The following is a 20658-nucleotide window of genomic DNA, read 5'->3' as shown; positions in this document are numbered from 1 at the left end:
ACTAACTCGCCCACTCGTTCACAAACTCACCCACTCGTTCACAGACCCACTCACACACTAACCCACCCACCCATTCACGCACTAACCCATTCACACACCAACTCATCCATTCACACACTAACTCACCCACTCGTTCACACACTAACCCACTCATTCACACACTAACCCATCCACTCGTTCACACACCCATTCACACAGTAACTCGCCCACTTTCACAAACTCGCCCACTCATTCACAAACTCACCCATTCAACACTAACGTGCTCATTCACACACCCACTCATTCACACACTAACTCATTTGCACGCTAACTCACCCACTCACACACCCACTCATTCATACACTAACTCACCCACTCGTTCACACACCCACTCACACAGTAACTCCCTCATTCACACACTAACCCACTCGTTCACACACTAACTCGCCCACTCATTCACACATTCACCTACCCACTCACTGATTCACACACTAACCCATTCATACATGAACTCACCCATTCATTCACACACTAACCCACTCGTCCACACACTCATTCACACACTAACTCACCCACTCATTCACACACTACCTCACCCAGTCGTTCACACACTACCTCACCCATTCACACACTCATTCACACATTAACCCACCCACTCATTCACTCACTCATTCACACACTAACCCACTCATTCATACACAAACTCACCCATTCATTCGCAAACTCACCCACTCGTCCACACACCCACCCATTCACACACTAACCCACTCGTTCACACAACCACATTCACACACTAACCCACTCATTCACACACTAACTCACCCATTCACACACTAACTCAATCACACACTAACCCACCCATTCACATACTAACTCACCCACTCATTCACACACTAACTCACCCATTCACACACTAACTCGCCAACTTGTTCACACACTAACTCACCGACTCATTCACACACTAACTTACTCATTTACACACTAACTCATTCACCAACTAACCCACCGACTCATTCACACACTAACCCACTCATTCACACACTAACTCACCCATTCATTCACACACTAACTCACCCACTTGTTCACATGCCCACTCATTTACACACTAACTCACCACTCGTTGACACACCCACACATTCTCACACTATTCCACCCATTCACACGAACCCACCCATTCACTAACCCACCAACTCACTAACCCACTCATTCACACACTAACTCACCCATTCATTCCCAAACTCACCCACTGTTCACACACCCACTCATTCACACTAACCTACTCATTCACACACTAACCCACTCATTCACACTAACACACCCATTCACCCACTAACTCACTCATTCACACACTAACTCACCCACTCGTTCACACACCCATTTACACACTAACCCACTCATTCACACACTAACCCACTCGTTCACTCATTCACACACTAATCCACTCATTCACACTAACCTATTCACACACTAACCCACTCGTTCACACACCCATTCACACACCCATTCACACACTAACCCACTCATTCACAAACTCGCCCACTCGTTCACACACTAACCCACTCATTCACACACTAACCCACTGACTCATTCACACACTAACCCACTCATTCACACACTAACTCACCCACTCGTTCACACACTAACTCACCCATTCACTAACTCGCCCACTCGTTCACACACTAACTCACCCATGCATGCACTAACTCACACACTGACACACTAACCCACCCACTCGTTCACACACTAACTCATTCACACACTAACCCGACTCATTCACACACTCATTCACACACTAACCCATTCATTCACACACTAACCCACCCACTCACACACCCACTCATTCACACACGAACTCACCCATTCACACACTAACTCGTCCACTTGTTCACACACTAACTCACGCATTCATTCACAAACTCACCCACTCATTCACACACTAACTCACCCACTCGTTCACACACCCATTCACACACTAACCCACTCATTGACACACTAACTCGCCCACTCGTTCACACACACACTAACCCACCCACTCATTCACATACTAACTCATTCATACACTAACCCACCAACTCATTCACACAGTAAACCACTCATTCACACACTAACTCACCCATTCACACACTAACCCACTCGTTCACAAACCCACTCATTCAGCCACTAATGCACACACTCATTCACACACTAACTCGCCCACTCGTTCACACACTAACCCACTCATTCACACACTAACTCACGCACTCGTTCACAACCCATTCATTCACACACTCACTCATTCACACACTAAGCCACCCATTCACACACTAACCCACTCATTCACACGCCAACTCATTCACACTAACCCATTCACACACTAACTCCCTCATTCACACACTAACCCACTCATTCACACACTAACTCACCCACTCATTCACACACTAACTCACTCATTCACATACTAACCCACCCACTCATTCACACTCCCACTCGTTCACACACTAACCCACTCATTCACACACTAACTCACCTACTTGTTCACACACTAACTCACCCACTCATTCACACACTTAACTCATTCACACACTAACCCACCCATTCACAAAGTCACTCATTCACGCACTAACCCACTGACTCACACACTCATTCACACACTAACCCACTCATTCACTAACTCACCCACTCGTTCACACACTAACCCACTCATTCACACACCAACCCACTCATTCACACACTAACCCATTCACACTAACCCACTCATTCACACACCCATTCACACTAACCCACTCATTCACAAACTCATTCACACACCAATTCACCCACTCATTCACACACTAACCCACTCGTTCACACACCCATTCACACACTAACCCATTCACACACTCCCTCATTCACACACTAACTCACCCACTCGTTCACACACCCACTCATTCACACACTAACTCACCCACTCACAAAGTCACTCATTCACGCACTAACCCACCGACTCACACACTCATTCGCACACTAACCCATTCACACAGTAACGCACCCATTCATTCACACCCACTTATTCACTAACCCACTCGTTCACACACCCACTCATTTACACACTAACCCACTCGTTCCCACACCCTCATTCACACACACACCCACTCATTCACACACTAACTCGCCCATTCACAAACTCACCCACTCATTCACACACCCATTCACACACTAGCCCACCCATTCACTCATTCACACACTAACCCACTCATTCACAAACTCACCCACTCGTTCACACACTCATTCACACATTAACTCCCTCATTCACAAACTCCTTCATTCACACACTAACTCACCCACTCGTTCATACACCCATTCACACACTAACCCTCTCGTTCACACACCCACTCATTCACACACTAATCCACTCGCTCACTCGTTCCCTCACTCACCGACTCGTTCACCCACTCATCTGCATACTAATTCACTTATCTGCTCATCCACCCGTTCCCCGACTCACCCATGCATTCACCCACTCATCATTCACTCACTCAAGCACCCATTCATTCACAGCTCACCCACTCACTGTCACACCCACCCATTCATTTGCCTACTCATGTACTCATTTACCCCTCAGCCCTCACTCATCACTGTCATTCACTCACTCACTGTTCATTTACTCACCTGTTCACTCATTCACACACTCATTTACACAGTAACCCACTGTCACGCATCCGCCTACTCGTACTCATTTACCCCTCGGCCCTCACTCATCACTGTCATTCACTCACTCACTGTTCCATTCATTTATTCACCCGTTCACTCATTCATTCCCTCACTAATTCACCCACTCATCCTTCATCCACTCACTCACTAATTTACACCAAGTCACTCCCACTCATTCAGATACAGGCTGGTCCAGCGACAAGATCATCCGGTAGTCAAAGTCTACACTCACACAAGAAAGAACAAGCCTCTTGGTTTCTGTGACACAGGCCTCTGTCCTTGTGTCACCTTTGTCACCCGGTCTCCTGCAGTGAAGCCTTTCTGGTGCCAGCATGGTGGGAAGACTGGGCCAAATGGCAGGTAGAGCTGCCCCAGGAGCAGGCTGTGTGCCAGGAGTCCTCCGAGGAGCCTCTGCCTCCGTCTCGCCTGCAGCACAGCACGGCCTTCCTTCTGGTGGCACCCATGTCACCCGACAGATGTGGCCCGGGAGCCAGAGCAGGACCTGATGCTATCCTGTGCTGTGTCCCTTCCCATCCGCCATGTGCCAGGCCTGCTGGACATGGTACCCAACAGCTTCGCACACGCAATTCGCTCTTGGCCCCAGGCCAAGCTGCTGCAGCGTAACTGACAAGACACACTGATCTTTACATGTAGGTGTTTAATGAACAAGACCATTCAGCACGGCTCACTTTTTGCGCATGTGTTTTTTGTAGGGTTTTTTTTGGGGGGGGGTGGTTCTTGTGTTAGTCTGTTTTGCGTTGCTATAAAGGAATACCTGGCACTGGGGTATTTATAAAGAAAAGAGGTTTATTTGGCTCCCCGTTCTGCAGGCTGTACAAGCACGGTGCCTGCATCTGCTCAGCTTCTGGGGAGACCTCAGGAAGCTTCCACTCAATGCAGAAGGCAAAGGAGGGGCAGGCATGTCACATGGTCAGAGCAAGGGGGGGTGGAGGTGCCAGCTCCTTTAAACCAGCAGTCCCCAACCTTTTTGGCACCAGGGACTGGTTTTGTGGAAGACAAGTTTTCCACAGACGGAGTGTGGGGATGGTTTCAGAATGAAACTTCCACTTCCGATCATCAGGCATTAGATTCTCGTAAGGAGCACACAACCTAGATCCCTCGTATGCGAAGTTCACAACAGGGTTCGAGCACCCATGAGGATCTAATCCCGCCTCTGATTTAACAGGAGGCGGGGCTCAGGCATTCATGCTTGCTCACCACCACCACCGCTCACCCCATGCTGTGCGGCCCGTTCCTAACAGGCCACAAATCAGTAGCAGTCCACAGCCTGGGGGTTGCGGCCCTTGCTCTGAAGAACCAGATCTCCCACAAACACAGAATGCGAGCTCACTCTCCACCACGGCAAGGGCGCCAAGCCATTTTCACCAGGGATCTGCCCGCATGGCTCAAACCCCTCCCACAGACCCCACCCAGCACTGCGATCACACCTCAGCATGAGACTTGGAGGGAACAAACATCCCAGCCATTCGCCAGGGATCTGTCCCCATGGCTCAAACCCCTCCCACAGACCCTACCCAGCACCGCGGATCACACCTCAGCATGAGACTTGGATGGGACACACATCCAAGCCATTTTCACCAGGGATCTGTCCCCATGGCTCAAACCCCTCCCACAGACCCCACCCAGCACCGCAGATCACACCTCAGCATGAGACTTGGATGGGACACACATCCAAGCCATTTTCACCAGGGATCTGCCCGCATGGCTCAAACCCCTCCCACAGACCCCACCCAGCACTGCGATCACACCTCAGCATGAGACTTGGAGGGAACAAACATCCCAGCCATTCGCCAGGGATCTGTCCCCATGGCTCAAACCCCTCCCACAGACCCCACCCAGCACCGCGGATCACACCTCAGCATGAGACTTGGATGGGACACACATCCAAGCCATTTTCACCAGGGATCTGTCCCCATGGCTCAAACCCCTCCCACAGACCCCACCCAGCACCGCGGATCACACCTCAGCATGAGACTTGGATGGGACACACATCCAAGCCATTTTCACCAGGGATCTGTCCCCATGGCTCAAACCCCTCCCACAGACCCCACCCAGCACCGCGGATCACACCTCAGCATGAGACTTGGATGGGACACACATCCAAGCCATTTTCACCAGGGATCTGCCCGCATGGCTCAAACCCCTCCCACAGACCCCACCCAGCACTGCGATCACACCTCAGCATGAGACTTGGAGGGAACAAACATCCCAGCCATTCGCCAGGGATCTGTCCCCATGGCTCAAACCCCTCCCACAGACCCCACCCAGCACTGCGATCACACCTCAGCATGAGACTTGGATGGGACACACATCCAAGCCATTTTCACCAGGGATCTGTCCCCATGGCTCAAACCCCTCCCACAGACCCTACCCAGCACTGCGATCACACCTCAGCATGAGACTTGGATGGGACACACATCCAAGCCATTTTCACCAGGGATCTGTCCCCATGGCTCAAACCCCTCCCACAGACCCCACCCAGCACCGCGGATCACACCTCAGCATGAGACTTGGATGGGACACACATCCAAGCCATTTTCACCAGGGATCTGCCCGCATGGCTCAAACCCCTCCCACAGACCCCACCCAGCACCGCGGATCACACCTCAGCATGAGACTTGGATGGGACACACATCCAAGCCATTTTCACCAGGGATCTGCCCGCATGGCTCAAACCCCTCCCACAGACCCCACCCAGCACCGTGGATCACACCTCAGCATGAGACTTGGATGGGACACACATCCAAGCCATTCACCAGAGATCTGCCCGCATGGCTCAAACCCCTCCCACAGACCCCACCCAGCACTGCGGATCACGTCTCAGCATGAGACTTGGAGGGAACACACATGGAAGCCATTCACCAGAGATCTGCCCCCATGGCTCAAACCCCTCCCACAGACCCCAACCAGCACCGCTTTATCCTTAAAAACAAAACAAGGAATGTAAATGCAAAACTGCTGCGCAGCCTCGCCAGATCCCGGAAAACACCGCAGGTTCCTGTTCAGGGTAAACACGTGGACCCCCACAGGCTGCAAGACTCAGAAACATTGGCACGGGCCCCCTGGGTCCCAGAAAGCACCCTCACGGTTCCTGTTCGGGGTAACCATGTGGACCCCTGCAGGCTGCAAGACTCCGAAACATCACTGGGATGTCCTTCTGGCCTGCAACCTTCTCCTGACCCTTGCAGGAGGACACACCTTTCTCCAAAGCTGACATGTCACAGAAGCCACCCCGTGAGTGTTGGGACCGTGAATGTGCAAGTCCCCGTGTTCTGAGCCGCACCCAGCGCGAGCCTCTGCCCCTCCCCGCCTTGACTGTGTTCTGCATGCACCTGAGCTGCTGTGGCTTCGGGACCAGGGGCTACCTCCACCGCCGCATGCTGCCCTGTGGCCCCTCCTCGCTGATGTGGGCTCCCCCCTGTGCCCTGTGGCCCCTCCTCGCTGGTCTGCACTCCCTGCTCTGGTACTTCTCTTTCTAGCGCTGCTGCCTTCTGCTGCATCTGCTGCTTGGCCTCCTGTGGGGAGCCGCGGATGCTCCCTGCTAAGCACAAGCTGCTTCCCCCCGGCCCTGTCCCCTCTGATCATGATGCACAAGCCAGGCAAAGCCTCAGCTTTTCCATTCGCTCCCGGCCTCGCACTGGGACAGCCTACAGCAGTCACCCCTCGAAGCCCTGGGAGGAACACCCACCCCAAGCATCCGGGCACTCCTTGCGCACTCCAGGGCCTCATTCTGGAATCAAAGCAGGTTTTATGGGTTACACAGACGAGCCTTAGAGCCGGGAAACATAGTGGCTTCAGATGTGTTCACCGCCACGTGGCATCAAGGGCAGGAGAGCAGAGGGCGCCTGGGCCTTGTCCACGTGTCCAAGGTGCACCACCTCCATCATGCCAGCACCTGCAGTCAGTTGCTGTTTGCTGTCGGAGGTGCGGGGGTCTGGGCTCCCCACGGGCGCAAAGCCGGCAGCTGCTCTGCTCCCTGCCCTGAGGGCGCGGGCTGTGGTGTGCTGGGAGCAGCGCTAGGACGGATGGAAGTGGTGGTGGTGGTGGTGGTGGTGGTGCTCGTGGTGGTGGTGGTGCTCGTGCCGCTGGATCACTGGCACCGCGAAGCCCTCTCCTGCTGGCGTTGGCGGCAGCTCCCGCACCACCTCGTGCTCCACTGTGGCAGGCTGGGCGTGTGGGGCCTTGAGTGGCGAGTGGCCCTCCCTGCCCTTTTGGCGGTACCGCTTGTGGCCATAGGGTGGTGGTGGGGGCTGTGGGGGAGGCTGCGGGAGGTGGTGGCCATCCTGAGGGGCCTGGTGTGGCAGGACGGCCGGCAGGTAGTAGCTGAAGGCTTTCCCGGACTTGCTGCTGGCTGGCACCCCAGGCGGCTTCCCGGAGCCCTTGGGGGATTTGAGGAACTGCTTCTCCGGCCCCTTCGGCCGGGGCTGCGGGTCCAGGGCCCGGGCAGCAGGCTCCGAGGCTGGCACGACGTGTTCCACCAGCACCTGCGACCTGCGGTGGTGCACGGTGTGTGCGTCTGGCTCCTGGGAGCGGGACCGGGCCTGGAGGTGCGAGGCCCTGCCCTGGGGCTCCTGCTTGGCTTGCACAGGAGAGGACCCTGCGGACACAGGTCAGAGTGTGAGGCCCTGGGAGTGCAGGCTCAGGTTCCCATCTCCTCAGAAACGGCCCAGGGCCCACTGGAAGAGCTGCGCCAGGGGTCCCATCTGAGGCCAGCCTGTTAGCCAAGTCTGCAGTCAGACAGCCACCAGCCCTGAAGGGAAGGGGCCCGGCCACCGGGGGTGACCTGCCTGGCTCCACAGCTCCCTGCAAAGGCCGACTCCTCTAGCCTTGTCCCCACTGTGTGTCCTGGGAGCGGAGCTTCTCTTCTTGCACAGCTGAGACCCTGCCTGGGGCGCCGTGGCAGAAAGCCAGGTTATGTCAGGGAGGGCACCCCCAGGATTCACATCCCCTAAACTCTCATTACAAAATAGATTCGAGAAGGACTCAGGACTGCCACCTTCACAACCTGCAGTGCGAGCCCTGTAGGGTGCAGCTCCTGTGCAGAGCATGGCCAAGGAGGGCAGGGTCAGCACACAGCACACTGAGCCCCCATGACCCCGATCCAGCTCCACCCCCTCCTCCTGCCCCTGGGGACTCCTGAAGCCGGGGTTATGAGAGGGACTTGGCCCCAGCCCCTGGGGAGTGGCCTGGGCTTTGATCCAAGAATCTCCATGCAGGCCGCATGGGGGTGCTGCTGGTCGGAAATAAACGTGCTGGGCAGGCTGCCAGCTGTCTATGCTGCCTGCCATCCACCTGCTTGCCTGCCATCTACACTGCCTGCTGTCCACACCGCCTGCCTGCCATCCACACTTCCTGTTTGCCGTCCACACTGCCCGCCATCCACACTGCCCGCCTGCCGTCCACACTGCCTGTTGTTCACACTGCCTGTTGTCCACACTGCCTGTTGTTCACACTGCCTGCCCTGCTGTCCACACTGCCTGTTGTTCACACTGTCTGCCGTCCACACTGCCTGTTGTCCACACTGCCTGCCGTCCACAATGTCTGTTGTCCACACTGCCAGCCATCCACACTACTGGACAACCCCCTCTGCTGACTGAGCTGGTGATTCCACCCTAAAATACTGACTTCTCACCCCAAGGCAGGGTTTCCCTGAATGCAAACCCAACGTCTTCCATCTCACTTTGAACCAGGCACCCCCCGCCAATTACACACACCTGGATGGACGGGACGCCCGCCTTACTTTCAGGTGGTACCAACAGGTAGCCAGGAGGCAGCCACGACCAACAGGTAGCTGTGGAAGGACCTGGGTGCCATCCCGGGTGGGGTGGGGTGGGGCGGGGCGGGCTGGGGTCCCCTGCACTCAGGGCTGTGGGAATCAGGACCTTTGATGGGCACCCACAGCCAGGGCCTCGCAGCCAGGGTGGCCTCCAGGACCTACCAGGGCCGAATCTGGACGTGTAGTTCTCAATCCCGGCGAGGTCCAGGTAGTGGTTTCTGCGCTCCGTGTTCTCGTCCACGCAGTAGGGCCCCCGCTCCGAGCAGGGCTGGGGGTCAGCGCTGGGCCTCCTGCATGGAGCACAGAGAAGGGCCTGACCCCCGCACAGACTGGGCGGCGCACCCCTGACGACAGGGTGCCTACAGCAGGCAGCAGGGGTCCAGGGTGCATCCTGACCAGCACCCACCTCCTCGCAGAACAGGAAGAAGAGTGGACAACTGGGCACAGACATAGTCAAGTGCCGTCCAGAGAAACAAGGTCATGGCCGACCCCCAGAACCCTGTGATCGTCCCAGGCACCAGAGCCGCAGGTGCTCTAGGGAGCGGCTCAGGCTGTAGTGGCCACTGGTCACCACTCTGGGACAACTGTAGCCACTGTGCCAGCCACTCCCCAGCCACCGCCTCAGCCACTGCCTGAGCCATCCCCAGCCACTACCCCAGCCACCCTTAGCCACTGCCCCATGCCCCAGCCACCCCCAACCACTGCCCCAGCCACCCTCAGCCACTGCCCCAGCCATCCCCAGCCCTGTTGCCCCCCCAAAGCTGCTGAGTGGAGCCACAGGGAGCCACAGCAAGTCCAGACTGAGGGTGTCAAGGCCGCTGTGGCTGCTGCCCCTCAAAGCCCTCTGCTCAGACAGACTCAGGGGCCCAGCTCAACCACGGTGCCGGATGCTGGAAGGGCCCATGCCTCACAGAGCTGCCGGACCAGGTGCCCCCAGCAGGTCTGACCTAGAGGATGGTGTGTGGCCTGTGGCCTGCGGGAAGCAGGGGTGTGGCCAGGGTGCCCCCACCTAAGGCACAGCCCCACCCTGGCGCCCCAGCCCTCACCTGACGTGTGCAGACAACCTCCTGTCAGCCACCCTTGGCTCCTCTGCCAGTTCACCCTCCATCCTGCAACGGGTGGGCTCCCGGTCTGAAAGGGGGAGTCCTGCCATCACTCACTCCCTCCCTCCTTCATTCAGCACTCACTCATTCACTCATTCGTTCACTCATTCATTAACTCACTCATTCACTCGTTCATTAACTCACTGGTTCACTCATTCATTAACTCACTCGTTCACTCATTAACTCACTCACTTGTTCACTCATTCATTAACTCACTCGCTCACTCATTCATTAACTCACTCGTTCACTCATTCATTAACTCACTCACTGGTTCACTCATTCATTAACTTACACACTGGTTCACTCATTCATTAACTCACTCGTTCATTCATTCATTAACTCACTCGTTCGCTCATTCATTAATCTGCTTACTCACTCACCCACTTACTCTCTCACTCACTAACTTACTCATTCACTCACTCACCCAACCATTCACCCACTCACTCCTCCATCCACTCACTTGTCCCTCCCTGTCCCCTGCACATAGCTTAGGCCCCTGCCAATGTTGGGTAGGGTCCTCTGTGTGTGCCCAGGCCTCACTCACCCTGGCCAGCAGGAGGACCCTCCTTCCTCTTGCTGGAGGGCTCGGGGCTGACGGTTAGCTTCACACGGAGGGTCTTGCTGCTGCCCAAGGAGTGGTTGACCGAGGCATCCACGACCTCATAGATGGTGTGCATGAGGCTGGACATGTCCTGGGGCCCGGCATCAGTTTCACTGACAGAGCAGACCCCAGGGGATGCCACCCGCCCTCCCTGCCAGAAAACACATCCAGCCCCCGCCCCTTCCTATGCCATCCTTGCAGCCGCCAGCAGACCTCAGGAACCAACACAGGCATCTTCTCTGAGCAGCCTGGGTCTGCCCAGGTGGCCCTGTGAGCGCCTCCAGTGCCCTGAGGGCAGCCTTGCAGTATGGGAAGCACAGCTGCAGAAATGGGCGGCGCAGGCTCAGCCCAGAAACACACGTGAACTGGACCCTAGGGAGACGCAAGCCCGGCTGGCATGAGGACCTCGAAGCAGGCAGGTCCCCTCCTGCCCCTTGAGGTATCTCGAGGCCAGCAGAGTCTGTCTGCCCCCTGTCTGTCTACTACTGGGCCCTGTGCGGCCCCTCCTGTGGACCTGACGCAAACACAAGCTCACCTACCTCCCTGGTGACCTTCCCGCAGTTGTCAAAGTCGTAGAGTGTGAACGTCCACTCCTGGCGGTCGTCCTCCTCCACCGAGACATCGCACTGGAGTGCCTGCAGGGGGACATGGGGGCCGGGACCTCGCCTCCTACCCACGCCAACACGCCCAACTCCACAGGGGGGAGGATCTTCTGGGGCCTTTCCCGGGGTCCCTCATGCCAGCTGGGAAAGGGGGAGCCTAGAGGGCAGCGTGGCTGGAGCCCAAGCCCTGGAATCAGCAGACTCTCTTGCCCAGCTCCAGCCCTCCTTGGGGGGACCCAGCTTTGTGCCCATGATTCGGTTCCCCCACAGTGACACCTATCTCAGCTCATGCAAGCACTCCACGTCACCCAGAAGGAGAAGAGGACACACTGGCCGTCAAGTGTTGTCAATTCCAGAAATCTTGACTGGACACGGAGACCCCACTCCTCCCTGAGCCCTCCCAGGAAACGGAAGCCCCGTGCTCTGCCTCCAGCGGGCAGAGAGTCGGGCTGTCCGTCAAGTCAGCTTTGGCATTACTCCTGTAGTGCTAAGGGCACCAAGGCTGGGAACGTGGCTCAAGTTATTTAATGCCAGACTAGTCAGTTTTGGCCAAATTCACAGCAACATCCCACGCTCTCTGGCTCCTGCTGACTTTGGCATATTCAAGTTCTGGTTCAACGCCTTAAACGGGTGAAGTGTGGGGAAGACTGAGTGAACTCCACAGTGTCCACAGATGCCCATTTTAGGGCAACACATGCCTGTCCCTGAGCCCCCGGCCCCCGGAGACGTGTTCCCGCAAGTGAGGCAGGAGAGAGACCCACGTCAATGTTGAGGCGCTGCCCGCCCGGTCCTCGCGGGCCCTCGCGGTTTGCTGCCCTCTCTCCGTCATCTGCGCTGAGGAGTTGTCCCGGGTGCTCGCGGCCCTCAGCTTTCTCAGGGGGGAGTGCCACTAGGGGGACAAGAGGAGGCGAAGGGGCTGGCAGAGGGGACATGGAGGATGTGGCCCGCCGTTGGGGGACCCTCGCTGCCCTCCCCTCACCACACTATGATCCTGTCCAGACGGGCCTGAGCTGAGAGCCCGATCTTGGGACCCCTGCGGAGGGGAGGGAGGCCCCATCCCAGCCAGCCACAGCCGGGTGTGCCCTCCTCTCACCAGCCCATGGTGGCCCCCGACTGCAACCACCACCTCGAAGCTCAGGGCGCAGCAGACTCTGAGGAGCACAGATAGGGGAAGACAGCCTGGGCCCCCAGGAGATGCTCCCTGTGTCATCATCGGGCCCCCTCCCCATAGACACAGTCCCTACGGCCCTCCACTCCAGAATCCTAGCACTGAGCCCGCAGGCCATGCAGGCCACCTGTGCACTGAGTGTGTCAACAGGCAGCCCCCTTCCCCCAGCCTCTGCGCAGGATGGATGAACAGCCCTCTGGTTTCTGGGGCACAATTATTCCATTATTCTCCAGCACTTGCAAGCTGTGTCCCCAGGATAGGAGCGTGGGCCTGTCCGGGCTCAGCACCTGCAGACAGGTGCACGTCGAGCCTGAGGTGGGACGATACTCTGAGCCTGCCTTCCCACTGAGGGGGTCTGGGTGCCTCTCTTGGCTTCAGCAGCCATCTGAAGGTGGCCCTGCTTGCTGGCCTCCCAGCACCCTCCCACAGACCCACAGGTAAGCCAAGTGCCGACCTGCCACGCGCCACAGGTAGGACTGGTGCCACTGAGGTGCACATGGGTGGCAGTGACTTAGGCTGGGCCAGCATCTCACACATCCTCTGGCCCAGGGCTAACTTGAAAATTCACAGGTCCCCTTTATACAGAGCCACCCCCATCCACAAACACAGGCTCACAGAGACTCCCAACACATAAAGGTAATGCTTAGGGCTCTGGCCATGGGATGGGCCTTTTTCGTCTCTGCTGCCAGATCGCAGCTGCCAGTCCAGCGAGGACCCTGTGAGTTGTGCTGCCAAGCACTTTTTAAGAACAAAGTGCGTCTAAGCCTAGGAAGTGTCCCTCGCTCCACACACGGGGTTGTTGTACGGGTGGTTTTCGGCATTGCCTTGGTATGGGATGAAGTCTGCGAGTTTGGGGAGGGAGGGCTGCGGGAGCTGCACTCACCCTCTAGGGGACACTGGTCCTCCCGGAAAGGCCCCTCCTTGGGGTCCCCGTTGGGCAGCTCCTGCAGGAAGAACGGGGCAGTCAGTGGCCACATAGCTCAGTGGGCAGGCAGGGGAGACGGGCAGGAGCTCTGGGCAGCTGGACTGGAGCCTGACACTTGCCTCAGGCCTCCTGGGGCATCTCAATCTCTGGGTTCAGAAACATCAACCCTTCGTGCCCCACTCAGTCTCAGATTTTAGGAAGCAAAACATACAGACATTTCTGTGTTGTCAGGTTCCCCAAAGCATTTCCAGGTGGAAGACGCAGCTGCCTGGAACGACCCCTTCAGTCAGTCCTGCCCTGGGGATCCCCCTGGCCAGGGTCCCCATGCTGGATTACCCTAAATGCAAGAGGAGACACGCTGCCCCTTTGCTCTGGGGCCTGCTCCCAGCACTGCCCACTGGAGCCTGACACGAGGACTCCAGCCGCTGCCCGCATGGCTGCCCAGGACCCCAACATGCCTCTTCTAGGGCTGCCGGCCGAGACCAGTTACGGAAAATGGGGAAAAACTTCAAACACATCCCAGTGATGTTTCAGCTGAGCCAAAGCTCACATGGTTCTCATGAATAATCTACAGCCTTGAGGACACAGAGAAGGAGACAGACTGTGGTCAGGGCAGGGGCCTTGCGCAGTGGTGGAGGTGCGGAGCCCCTCAGCCCAGCATACACCACCCTGGAGCATTTCCTGAGAGCAGGCAGCTCTCGGGCAGGCGGGCTGGAGGGATGGGCAGCTGTGTTTCTGCTGCTGATTCCAGGTCCCTGGAAAACCGTGGAGAGCCCGCAAGGAGACACAGCACAGAGCTCAGTCCTGTCCACCCGGATGGCCAGAGCCTGACCCTGGAGATGACTTTGGTGCCGAGCTGGTGTCTCCGTGGGTGGACACAGGACCCCAGGGCTGCCCAGCCTGGACTGCCCTCACGGTCCCCATGGCTTCATCCTTTCCTCCTGACCGGGGGTCATGTGCCCGTCATCTCTTCTGACCGTCTAATGGGGCTGCCTGCCCTGCCGGGGTCCCTGGGGTTCCTGGAGTCTGCCAGTCAGGAGGCTGAGCAGGGTCACCCTCGAGGGCACCTGGACCCCCCCCCCCCCAAGTGCCTCCTGCCACCATGGTCATTGGCCAGGGTCCAAACAGGGTATGGTGGAAGGTTCCAGGCTGGCCAGCGGCCACCCCAGACCTTGGGCTGGGAGAGGGGGACCGGACCCCCCTCCACACATGGGCACTAAGGCGACGCTGCCGAGGCTGAATATCATTGAGTCAGACCCAGGCCCCCAGCCCTCCTTGTGGCTGAGCCAAGGGCCCCCCGGAGCTGAGGTCTCCTGCCGGCCGCCCAGGGCGGTGCCAAGGCAGGGTGGGCAGCTCCCAGCGGGAGGCAAGAGTGCTTGCCCTCATTTTAATAAGAAACAAAACAGCTGATTATTAAAAAGTGGGCCTCCCTCCTGGGGGCTGCAGTCCCGACATTCCAGGACTGGCTGCTGCAGCCTGAGGGGCCCTATGAGCCCAGCCCGGCGAGGCCCTCGTACATCCACACAGCAGGGAGGCACCGCTGTGAGGGAAAAGCTCTGTCCAGTGGATGCTGGCATAAAACCAAATCACCTCTAAAACCCAGGCTGTGGTTATTTATTTATTTTTTTCAAAATCAGAAGAATGGGTGAGGCTGCAGTCCGTGGGCTTCCATGGAGTGCAGAGCAGTGCCCAGAGTCCCAGAGGTGCAGCCCCCACGGGCACAGCATCCTCGTGGGATGGACCAGGTGCCAGGAGCTCCACAGCCCTTCAGGTGGACTCGTGCAGGTGCTTGGAGGTGGCTGCCGACAGAAATGGTGTCATAAGGGCAGCCAAGGCCACCAATGCCCAGGCTGAGGGACGCAGGCACTGCCACTGCAGATGGGGGCCAAGGCCACCAATGCCCAGGCTGAGGGATGCAGGCACTGTCACTGTGGAGGGGGGCAGCCAAGGCCACCAACGCCCAGGTTGAGGGATGCAGGCACTGCCACTGTGGAGCGGGGCCAAGGCCACCAACGCCCAGGCTGAGGGGTGCAGGCACTGCCACTGCGGAGGGCTGGTAGGGAGGGGAAAGCGACCCTAAATGCTGAGGTGGGCGCCCCGAGGCATCCCTGTCCACCCTTGGGAGCTCCAGCCCAGACCTTCTCCTCTGGGATGTGGGGAGGGTGCAGGGGACCTGCGTGGTGAAGCCCCCAGGGTTCTCAGTCCCCCCGCCACCACAATCCCCCCTCAGGCACCCAGTTCACCTCCCGTCAGAGCAGCAGGCAGAGCTCAGGCCTCCTGCATGGTGCTGGGTGCCCCCAGCCTCCTTACAGAGAGCAGTGAGGTGCCCTGGGGCCTGAGGGCTGGCGCGCACAGCACTCCTTGCTAAAGAGCCTTAACTGAAGTCACTCATGGAGGCCACATCGCTGCCAGATGAGGGGCAGCAGCAGTGACTTCCTGGAAAGTGCCAGAACCCAAAGGAGCTGGAGGTGCGGTGGCTCCTGAGGACGGGCAGCGGGCGGCAGGTTGGATGGGGTGGAGTAATTTTTAAGGGATTTTTAAGTGTTTCCCACGATTTGCTGAACATGTCAAGTGAGAAACAGCACATCACGCACTCCACGCACGAAGCTAATACAGTGAAAATGCAAACGCGGCCCGTCCTGTGTTTCTAAAAATTCTGAGCGCACTTGGGGATTTCACTGGTTACAGACAGGAGTCTAAATGCACGGGGTGGCAGGAGGAGGGGTGCAGCTGTTCAAGACAGAATCTGCACAGACCCGTGGTTTGATGTCTGGAAATGCTCCCCGCGCTACACCAACCAGCCAAGCTACAATAACCAACCAAAACTACGCCACTTAGCCAACGCTGCACCAACCAGCCAACGCTGTATCAACCAGCCAATACTACACCAACCAGCTCATGACTGAGTTCCTAACACAGAGGAAAATCCCATTAAAAAAATATCCACTTATACCTCAGCCCTACAATTCTCAGCGCTCGAATGCACAGTGTTTTTTCTAAGACCCAAGTGAACAGCTACCTCTGAGATGCAGGGAGGATCAAACGGGAAAAAATGAGCATCTGCAGTCAAAGCCACTCTAGTCTCTGTGGCTGGTGATTTCATCAAATCCGTCCTGGCTGCATAAAACTGCCCTTTAATCTATGCTGCCTCGGTTAACTAGAAGGCCAAGAGCTTTAATTGCAACTTATAAAACCTGCCCCTGGGCCGCTGGCCAGATGTGCGGCCCCTCCCCACTGGGGAGACTTCCTGAGAGGCCAAGTCCGCACACGGGATCCCAGCAGGCCTGGCCCAATGTGCCCCGGCACCCACCAAAGCCTCAGCTTCCCAGGGTGGGCGCCCCTCCCTGAGATGCAGCCCCCACCTGGCCTCGCCCTCCCAAGGACCCACCCTACCCTCACTCCCTCCCGAGGGCCCAACCTTCCCCCTCAATCCCTCTGGCCCTGTCCCCAGCGAGACCCTCCTGTGACCCCCCCAACCCATTCCGCCCCCCCTTCCTGTCCCAGCTACACTTCCGGTTTGGGGTGCCTGCGCACCTCCTCTAGCCCGTCCCACTGCCGTGCATCCCTGAGAACCCTCCATGTTAGCAGGGACCCCACGGCTGGCCTGCAGGCCTCCCCATGCCCATTGTCTCCTCCCGCCCACAGCATCCTCTTGCGATGCCGGGGGCTCTCCTGGCCCCTGGGAGGACAGGGAACCCGACCGTGGGCCTGCCCCATGGGGCCTCATCCCATAAGGAAAGCAGCCACATCTGCCTGAGCAGCTCGACCCCACTCCCTCACTCAGCATCACCTCAGATTTGGGAGGAGGGTCTGACCCCAGCCCACGGAGGCCTCCGGGGCCAGAACCCACAGCCTCGAAGCTGCATGAGCGGCAGGTGTCTGTCACACGGCATCAACAACAGGTGGCCTTTGCTTCAGGTCCCATGGCCCTATAGGATGCTCGGGAAGGCCACCCCGGTCTGTGAGCCAACCGCCCCGAGGCCACTGTCCACGTCCCCATCACGACAGTGAGGACATCTGCTCCCCGCCACAGGCACCAGGCTGAGAGCTTCGTCCTCCCAGCACCCAGCCCCCGTCCTGGTCCCAGCCCAGACGCTAAGATGCAAACCACAGCCTCCACAGGCGGCCAGGCACGGAGGGACTCTCACAAAACCTCAACTCCCAGTTTCCTTGGAAAAGTCAAAAGGAGTATGTTCCCCGTGTGCCAGCACTCGGCAGCGCCCAGCAGCTAGAGCACCACTGCCCCCCAGAGCCACCCCGTCTGTCGGAACCCCTGCAGGGGCGCCAGGCAGATGCACCACAGGTATCATCCTGGTGGCCTTCAACCTGGAAGTGCCGGCGCAGGCACCTCTGGGAGCCACCTGGAGCGGGCGATGTCCTCTTCCCAGTGGACAGGTGGGCACGGCCAGGCACCTTTCCCAGGTCTCGCAAATGCAAGGAGGCGCTGTCCCCTCCTGGGCCTCGTGAGGGCAGCTGTTGGCCACAGCCCTGGTGGAACGCCCAGTGGGAAGCACACGGGTGGTCCACAGTGAAGTCACGGCCCTCTGGGTCACGACCTAAGCCCTGGTCTAGGGTTCTGGAAATACCAACCCCGATAAACAGGCAAAGGCCATGGCGTGTCCAGGAGGCCAGGCTGGGAGCATCCCCTGGAGCCCAGCGTCTCCCCACGAGTTGGGAGGGTGGAGGTGATGGGAGCCGAGGCAGAGGAGAGGGAGCGGGGAGGGAGGAGAGAGACAGAGAGGAAGGCTTCGGAGAACTGGGTGGGCGTGTCGGGCAGCATTTTCCAGACCTCGGGGCTCCTGGGTCCCTCTGGAGTGGGTGTGGAGCCCCCAGTCTAGGACGTTATCCAGAAGGCGCAGCTCCTGCACCGCCCGACACAGGATGGGCCTCTCCTACAGCTTCCACCGCCACCAGCAGCACCTGGCGCCCCTGGATCCATAAGCATCTCCCAGGCTGCACCCCGGCTCCCCAGCGCCTCGGCCACCTTGCACCGTGGTGGGGACGGCCCTGTCGGGTGGAGCCCCTGGCTCGAAGTTTCCGCCACTGGGGAAATGGCCTCGGTGCACCTCCCTGTCCTTGGCAGGTCAAGCAGTGGCTCTGGAGCTGCGCCCAGGGGGCCTCCAGGAGCTGAAAAGAAGGGCCGGGGAGACAGCCTGGCCCATGTCCTGCAGTCATTGCCGCCACCCCTGCGGCCACCCTGTTCTGCAGGGCTAATCCTACCAACTGGGCTGCCAGGCCCCAGGCTGCCAGAATTACGGGGCTGTCGTGGCATCGAGGGCCGGTTTGTGGGGCCCAGGCAGGATGCCAGGTGCTGAGGAGCGAGGTGGGCGCCTGCCAGGCTTGGGCTGCAGCCACCGCCGCCTCAGGGCACTCGGGAGGCACCTGGAGTGCGGCTGGGCAGGACTAAGGCCAAGTCCAGGCCAGCAGTGACCTCCTGCCTCAGGGGCTGGACGTGGTGGGATGAAGTGAGTGCCCTGAGGCGGCTCAGGGAGGGAAGCTTTGGGACATGGCACACGGGCTGGAGCTGGGCCTCTCAGGAAAAGGCTGAGGGTGATGTCTGGATCCCAAGGAACCCAAAGGGCTGGGACACCCACAGTGGGTGGGGAAGAGCAGGGACAACAGGCTGGGACACCCACAGCAGACGGGAAGAGCAGGGACAACAGGCTGGGACACCCACAGCGGACGGGAAGAGCAGGGACAAAGGGCTGGGACACCCACAGCGGGTGGGAAGAGCAGGGACAGGGACTGCACCACTGGCAACTGGTGGACAGGGGCCAGCAAGGTCAAGGGTGCAGGCTCTGGGGCTGAAAGACAGCAAGGACCCCGTTTCGACTGGTGGTCGGGGGAGGGTGGGAGGGCACCTTATGAGACAAGGTGGAAGATGAGGCCAGCAGGAAACAGGGTAGGAGGCTGGGGGTTCGTCACAGCAGGCTGCAGGTGGCCCTGGGGGAAGGGCTCGGAGCAGCAGGCAGAGGGCCTGGGGCCTGGTCGGGGGCAGTGGTTTCCAAGGCTCTTTAAATGCAAAGACCACCACCCCATCCGCCTCCTCCCTGCTGGGAGCTCAGATGCAAAGATGCCTCTCCAAAATGTCACCGTGGGAGGGGGGAACCTGCCACCGGCGTCTGCGGAAGAGTGTTTTCTTACAGGGAGGTGCTGGGGGCCCACTTCTGCCGGCCGCCATGGGATGGAATTTGACTTCAAGGTGATCCGCCAGCGTGCCTGTCTGGAAACCCCACAGCCGGCTTTGAAGTCAAAGTCTCAGTTTCAATGGCTAAACAGTTTCAGATGTGACAATGTAGTTTTATGGGCTTAATAATTCCGACACATGTGCAGCTGGGGCCCAGAAAGGCTACAGCAACACCGCGCGCCAGTTCCTTCCAGGCTGTGCTTGCTATTCTGAACTTCTGGTTCTAAAGTGAAAGATTTAAGGATTATGAGACTGAGGCCCTGTGGGGAGGGGCTGGGGGAACTGAGTCAGGGCCAGGATGGGTGGGAGGGTGGAGGGGTGGGCGGCCGGGTCGGCGGGAGGAGCAGAGAGGCTGGGAGGTGGGGGGCCCGGTGGAGGGGATGGGCGGGGGGACCGGGCAGGGGAGCCAGGCTTCCCACGTAAGCCCTAGATACATTCAGACGGAGCCTCCATATCTGAGAGGCATTTGCAGATTTTGCCCATCGGTTCTTCTGGGTTAGGACTGATTTGAGAGATCTTTTAATAACGACATGTGAAATTTATATCTAGAAAAGCAGTAACTTTGGGGTCAAAAGGTCTCCTAAAATACTCAGATGTCCTCACAAGCCAGAGTTCTGCTGTAACTTA

At 58.2% G+C, this 20658-nt stretch overlaps 1 protein-coding gene across 5 annotated transcripts in view; it reads right to left on the bottom strand.

The window, feature by feature from the left end:
• Positions 1–5984: 5984 nt before the first annotated feature.
• NKD2 (NKD inhibitor of WNT signaling pathway 2) overlaps positions 5985–20658 on the bottom strand; it is a 30882-nt gene continuing 16208 nt past the window's right edge. Inside the window, exons 6-12 of one of the 5 annotated variants that reach the window (XM_054555357.2) lie at positions 13803–13863; positions 12513–12640; positions 11689–11784; positions 11093–11240; positions 10492–10576; positions 9608–9851; positions 5987–8266 (exon numbers count right to left, since the gene is read on the bottom strand). In XM_054555357.2, coding sequence (XP_054411332.2) covers positions 7760–8266; positions 9608–9851; positions 10492–10576; positions 11093–11240; positions 11689–11784; positions 12513–12640; positions 13803–13863 — 1269 coding nt within the window. In that variant the 3' untranslated portion in view covers positions 5987–7759. Of the gene's footprint in view, positions 8267–8402; positions 8552–9607; positions 9852–10491; positions 10577–11092; positions 11241–11688; positions 11785–12512; positions 12641–13802; positions 13864–20658 lie in introns of those variants that run through there. The other 4 variants (XM_054555356.2, XM_002815382.5, XM_009240545.4 and 1 more) reach the window with 4 other exon arrangements.

The sequence above is a fragment of the Pongo abelii genome, chromosome 4, assembly GCF_028885655.2.
Source record: "Pongo abelii isolate AG06213 chromosome 4, NHGRI_mPonAbe1-v2.0_pri, whole genome shotgun sequence".
NCBI lineage: Eukaryota > Metazoa > Chordata > Mammalia > Primates > Hominidae > Pongo > Pongo abelii.
This window is presented reverse-complemented; position numbering and strand designations above follow the sequence as displayed.